At 36.9% G+C, this 6,000-nt stretch overlaps 1 protein-coding gene across 1 annotated transcript in view; it reads left to right on the top strand.

The window, feature by feature from the left end:
• The window catches only part of TESPA1 (thymocyte expressed, positive selection associated 1), a 40,190-nt gene extending 34,602 nt beyond the window's left edge, over window positions 1–5,588 (top strand). Inside the window, exons 10-11 of the mRNA XM_063115673.1 lie at window positions 2,686–2,832; window positions 5,419–5,588. Coding sequence (XP_062971743.1) covers window positions 2,686–2,832; window positions 5,419–5,588 — 317 coding nt within the window. The remainder of the gene's footprint in view (window positions 1–2,685; window positions 2,833–5,418) is intronic.
• The last annotated feature ends 412 nt before the right edge of the window (window positions 5,589–6,000 follow it).

Genomic DNA, 6,000 nt, shown 5'->3' on the forward strand with positions numbered 1-6,000 from the left:
TTTGTGAAGTGACCATATCTAGTGGTGGGAGCTTTCATTTTATGGTCAACTCTGCTGGTGGCAGTGGGAGAAGAGATAGGAGGGATTAGGTGGCAAGGGTAGTGCAGAGCACAGAGTAAAGAAGAAAACTAGTCTGAGATTTCCCCAAATGGTAACTCAAAGCACTATCTGTTTTCTTCTAGGAGCAACCTGCGTGAGCTGGTTAGCTACAGTCTTGCTCCTTGAAGTAAGGTTTTCCCGTATGATAATATTAACAATAATAACAAATATATGTTGTGATTACTACATGTCATACACTATCCTTAGCAGTTATGAGTATTAGATCACTTAATCCTATTATATAAGTTCTTTTATTGTTCTCCATTTAACAGATGATGATACCGGACACAGTTATTTTTATACCAAACTAAATTCTCAAGAGAGACTATCAGATGCGAAGTGTACAGAGAGACTAGAAACGGGAGAGGATACCATGAGAATGTAATGATTATTTTTTCCCATCTTGTTTACAATTCTTACCAAGGTTGTTTTGCCTCTGTTGGGGAAACATAATTAAAAACAAAATCTCCTGTCACTTCAGAGCATCTCTTCACAAATGGTGTGAGAAAGAGGGTTTTATTTTTGAATAAGCATGAAACCAGAATATAATGTATATCACAGAAAATCCACTACAGAGGTTGAATAGACACAAAGAAATCTCACCCTTTTATGTAGCCAAGCAGATACAATCCTTTATACACATATTCTCAAAATAAACAATAATTTGTCCTCAACTAAGACTTCACAGCACCATTTGTCATACATAGTTCACCCTAGATTCACTTGGTAATTGAGGTGATTATCTGTGTTAGCTAATTGGCTTTATCCAAAGGAAAAATAAACTTCTCACATCTTTTAGGTATGCTTTTGCAAGTTAGAGCAAAGTGCCTAAGTCAGACTCCCATCCTCCCATGGAGACAAGGAGATAGAGGCACTGACTTCATTGATAATTATATTTCAAAAAGATGAGTCCCAAGACCTTTGCCCATTTTTAATCAGGTTATTGGGGGGGGGGTTCTGCTTGTTCTTTGTTTTTGTTTTTGTTTGTGTTTTGTTTTGTTTTTTGCTATTGAGTTGAAGGAATTCCTTATGTATTTTGAAATAATCATTTCTCTAAAAAAGACTTACAAATGGCCAGCACATATATCAAAAGACGCACAGCTTCACTAATAATGAAGGAACTGCAAATTGAAATCATGATGAGATATCACCTCACACCTCTTAGGATGGCTATTATTTTTTTTTTAAATGATAAGTTTTTGTAAGGATGTGGAGTTATTGGAACTCTTGTACATGGTTGGCGAATGTAAAATAGTGTAGGTACTATGAAAACCATTATGAAGTTTCCTCCAAATTTTAAAAATAGAACTTCCATATGATCCAGCAATCCCTCCTCTGGATATTTATCCAGAAAAATTGAAATCAGGATCTTGAAGCGATATTAGTACTCCTATGTTCATTGCAGCACTATTCACAATGACCAAGATGTGAAAACAACCTAAATGTCCATAGATGGATAAATGGGTTTTAAAAATATGACATATATATGAAATGAAATATTATTCAGCCTTTAAAAAAGACGAAAATCCTGCAATGTACAATGACATGGATAAACTTTGTGGACACTGTACTAAGTGAAATAAGCCAGTCACAGAAAGACAAATACTGCATGATACCACTTATATGAGACATGTAAAACAGTCAAACACACAGAGGCAGAGAGTAGAATGGTGGTTGCCACAGGCTGGGCACAGGGGGAAATGGACAGTTACTATTCAACAGGTATAAAGTTGCAGTTATACAAGATGATTAAGGTCTGGAGATCTGTTGTACAACATCAGCCTATAGTTGACATTAATATATTATACACTTAAAATTTTGTTAAGAGAGTAAATCTCATGCTACGTGTTTGTATCGCAATAAAAAAATAGAGAGAGGTGGCTTTAAGGTCCTCAAGAAAGACACGTTCCTGGGTTGTAAAGGTGGCAAGAGGCTATTTAGCCTTTAAAAAGATATACCTGGATTTCAAAAATACAGAGAAAGAATTTACAAGAAACTGCTCCAAGAAAGGAGGGGGAAAGTTCTCTTTTCCTTTTTATACTAGAGAAAATTAAGCCTATTTTAAATTTGTATTTGCCTTTAAACCGCTGTGTATCTTCTTTTTTTGCCCTCAGCCTCCCCTTTATCTATATGCTTTCATTCTTCTTTAGGCTGTGGAAGGCAAAAATATAATTTCTGTCTGCATTACATAATGCCCATTTTCTGAGTTGTAGTTCAAATGGATCTCCAAGGCTATATCCAAGGCTGTCAAGCCACAGAACTTCATGGGTCAATGCCCACCTAGAATGCAATGTAAGCATTGCTCCTGGAGATGTGCAGAGCGAAGGCCCTGGCTCCATCTACACTACCTTACACAGCCCTTCAGTAGAAAGAGCCTCTAGTGATTACATAGCACTTTCTGAGATATTATCTCATGTAAGTCTTATAATAGAAAGCTAAAACCATTTTATACTTGAAAAGACTGAAAGAAAAAAAATAACTTAGCAAGATCATGCAAGTAGTTATCAGAGCCAGAACCGTAACCCAGGTCTCCTGACTCCCAAGCTGGTGCTCTTTCTATTAGAGCACTGAGCCCTGATTGTGCAGGAATCCAGGCTGTGGTTATGGATCAGAGCAAACCTTACCACCTGCACTTGGATCTGGCCTTCACTAACCGTGTGCCTGTACCCTGCAGCAATATCCTCACTACCTTCTTCACCACTGGTTTTCACTTGCCTTCTTCTAAACTTACTGGCAAGAGGAGCATTACAAAGATTAAAAAGGAATGCTCACAGGATACTTGGAGTTCATAGTTTACTGAAAGATACGAAAGGAAAATCAACAATAACTTTTCATTAAATGCCATGAGAACACAGAGAAATTAACATCCCAGGTGGTAACATTGTTATTTTAAAAAGAAAAATATATATATTGGCAAGAATGTGGAGAAAGTGAGTCTGTACAGATGAGTAAAGGTTGAACAGAGAAAGGGTAGTTGGAGGAAGTAGAAAATGGAGAAGCAGAACTTTCATTTTCTAAGCAGAAAAACATGTTCAAAGGTAGAAAGGAATGGACTGTCATAATATCTTCAGAATCTACACCTTGTGCCTAGTGGGAGTAAGATCAAAAGTGAGAATAGAAAAGACAAAAATCAAATTATGAAAAAAACTATTTTATGTTATTTTTAAGTGTTTTGACTTTGTCTAAGAAGGTAGGAAATCACTGAAATATTTATAAAGGAAGTGATATGATTAGATTTGTCTTTTAGAATATCATTCTGACAGAGGTAAGGGAGGTGGGCTGAGTGGAGTAAGGAAAATAATTTAAGAATCTACCTCAAAAACCTGAGGAGAAACATGATGATCAGAAATGAGGTGAGAGTATTGGGAATGGAGAGGAGGAAGAGTGGGATTATGAGATATTTATGAAGTAAAATGGCTAAGCCTAGGAATTAGTCTTATGCTTGGGGGAAGAAGTGAGGAATGACAAAAAGAAAGAAACATCGGGCAACTTCCAGGTTTCTTCTTGGGCAACTAGGAGGACAGTAATGTCCTTTTGTAAAGAACAAAGTACAGTAGGAGTAACAAGTTAGAAGGCAAATATTTTAAAGTACAATTTTCTAAAAGGCAAAATAATGACTGTCATGAAAATATAAGATAAACGTTCAAAGATTTTATTTAACTCATTAATTAATAAAGGTACCAGCAATATGTGTGAACTGGTGCAAAGAGTGTTTAAGAAGTTAGTTTACATAGAGAGACAATTATATAATTATATATACATATACACGTATATATATCAGGTTGCCAGAACGGATTAATATTCAACAACACTATAAACATTATTTATGGGATTATTGGTTCCACTGGACAGAAATTGTTTGTATCTCTACCCAACATAAATCTGTCAGGTAACCTCTGTCCCCACAGAGTTGTAAAATAGCCCTGCAAATAGAAAGTCAAGGCTAACACCAGACTGAAAGAACATCTGGTAATTTTGTTTGCCTATTTTTAAGTTTAGCATGACTTGATGAATTCAGATTAGGATGTGGTGAGTTTGAGATATTTCTGAAATACTCAAATAGAGACATCCATAAGGCAGCTGGATATACAAATTTGAGGTTTTCGGAGCTGAAAACTAACTTGTAATAGGTGAAGGCATCAGAAAAGTTAGTTCACCCAGGGAACGTATGCAGAACTAGAAGCTGAAGTCAAAAAGGAATGCTTACAAACATTTAATATTTAAGAACTGATCAAGAAAAAGCGGTCCATAAAGGAGCAGCCATATTAAATGGAAAAAGAAAGCTGCAAATAGAAACCAAGTGAAGTTTGTTTCAAGGAGAGTGTAGTCTTCAGTAATATATGCCATAAAATATCCAGTAGGAAAGAGAGTGAAAAGATCCCATTGGATTTGCAACCTTGATAAGAGTATTTTTATTTGCGTGACAGGGTTTTAAAATATTAATGTAAAAAGCAAATAGGAACTAATGAAAAGTAAGTGAGTAAAGGGTCAAAACACTCTAGGGGGTGTTTTGGTGGGTTTTCTTTGTTTTGTCTCTTTTTTTTTTTTTTCCCTACAATGGGGAAGATTTAAGCATATATATCCTCAAGGGAAAAAACCAATAGAATGGAAGAAGACATGATTCAGGAGGAAAGGGATAATGATGGGATGAGTTGCAATCCAAAGCCTTTGGAGGGTGTAGCCATGAAGTAGTGGTACGGATCTTTATCTGAGATTACAGAAAAGGAAAAATGATAGGTGCGAATACAGTTATATTGCCTGTCTGGAGAGGAAGTGAAGGAAATTTTTGCCTTTTGGTTTTCCTCCTTTTCCTGTGGGGCCATCACTAAAAAGTGTGAGGCAGGGGATTTGAGGCGAATCATAAAGATTTTTGATTGTCATTATGGAGAAAGGGCAAGAGAAATATTTACTAATAGATACATGCATTGATAGTTGAATAGGTGAATAATGTCAGACTCAGCTCAAAGTGAAGAACGTGAATTGGTGGTGGCTTGGTGATTTTTTCCAACAGTGCTCAGCAGTACATACAGAATAACATAAAAGAGTAAGAATAAAAGTGTAAATATATACTTTTATAAGTACTAAAGAGTAAGAGGTGGACTCTTCCAGGAATCTCACCTCATGGTGAGAGAACAGAAGCCCTAAGTCACATGACTCTTTGCTGCTGCTGCTGCTGCTGCTGCTGCTTCTGCTAATAACTTTAAATATTATAGTAGTGAGAAACATTTCCACAGATAGGGTATAAAAGTTCCTACCACCCTGAGTACCCAAAGTTGTTTCAGAAATGCATGATGTATTTCTTTTTAATTCCCATTGCAGGCTTTCTTCACCACCACAACAGCACGTGCTCTGATCTCAGCAGCTTCACAGAAGAACCTAATTCTCACATCTTCTTGCCAGAAAGTATACTGACCTCAAAATCCAGCCCCTGCTCCCTGGCCTTCCAAACCCCTGAACTCAGTAGGAGAAAGGCAGCATGGTACACCTGAAAGAAAACCAGACTGAGAGACTTAGAATCTACATCCTGATGCTGCCACAAACTGCATGCACAGAGCACATCACTTCATTTCCATTTCTCTGCACGTTGGTTTCTCTACTGTGTGGGTATTAGAATGCGTGATATGGACAATGATGAACTGAACAAAGACTTTATTTTCTTCCAAGCTTTGACATTGCCAAAGGCAGTTAGAGGATTTAAAGATGACCAAGTTTGGGGAACAAGGGTTGCTGCTGGAATGCTCTCAAAGGTCTCGAGCTAAAAGAGGAAGAAGAAATCTCATCTTCGGGATCTAAAATCACGGTGCAACTCACTGTGGGATTCCCTCTGAACCTCTATTTATCCCTGTGTGTTCCTAATTACATTTCAGAAAATCTACAATACCAGAGTCCTAATTTTCTTCT

The sequence above is a fragment of the Cynocephalus volans genome, chromosome 12 (genome assembly GCF_027409185.1).
Source record: "Cynocephalus volans isolate mCynVol1 chromosome 12, mCynVol1.pri, whole genome shotgun sequence".
NCBI classification, from domain to species: domain Eukaryota; kingdom Metazoa; phylum Chordata; class Mammalia; order Dermoptera; family Cynocephalidae; genus Cynocephalus; species Cynocephalus volans.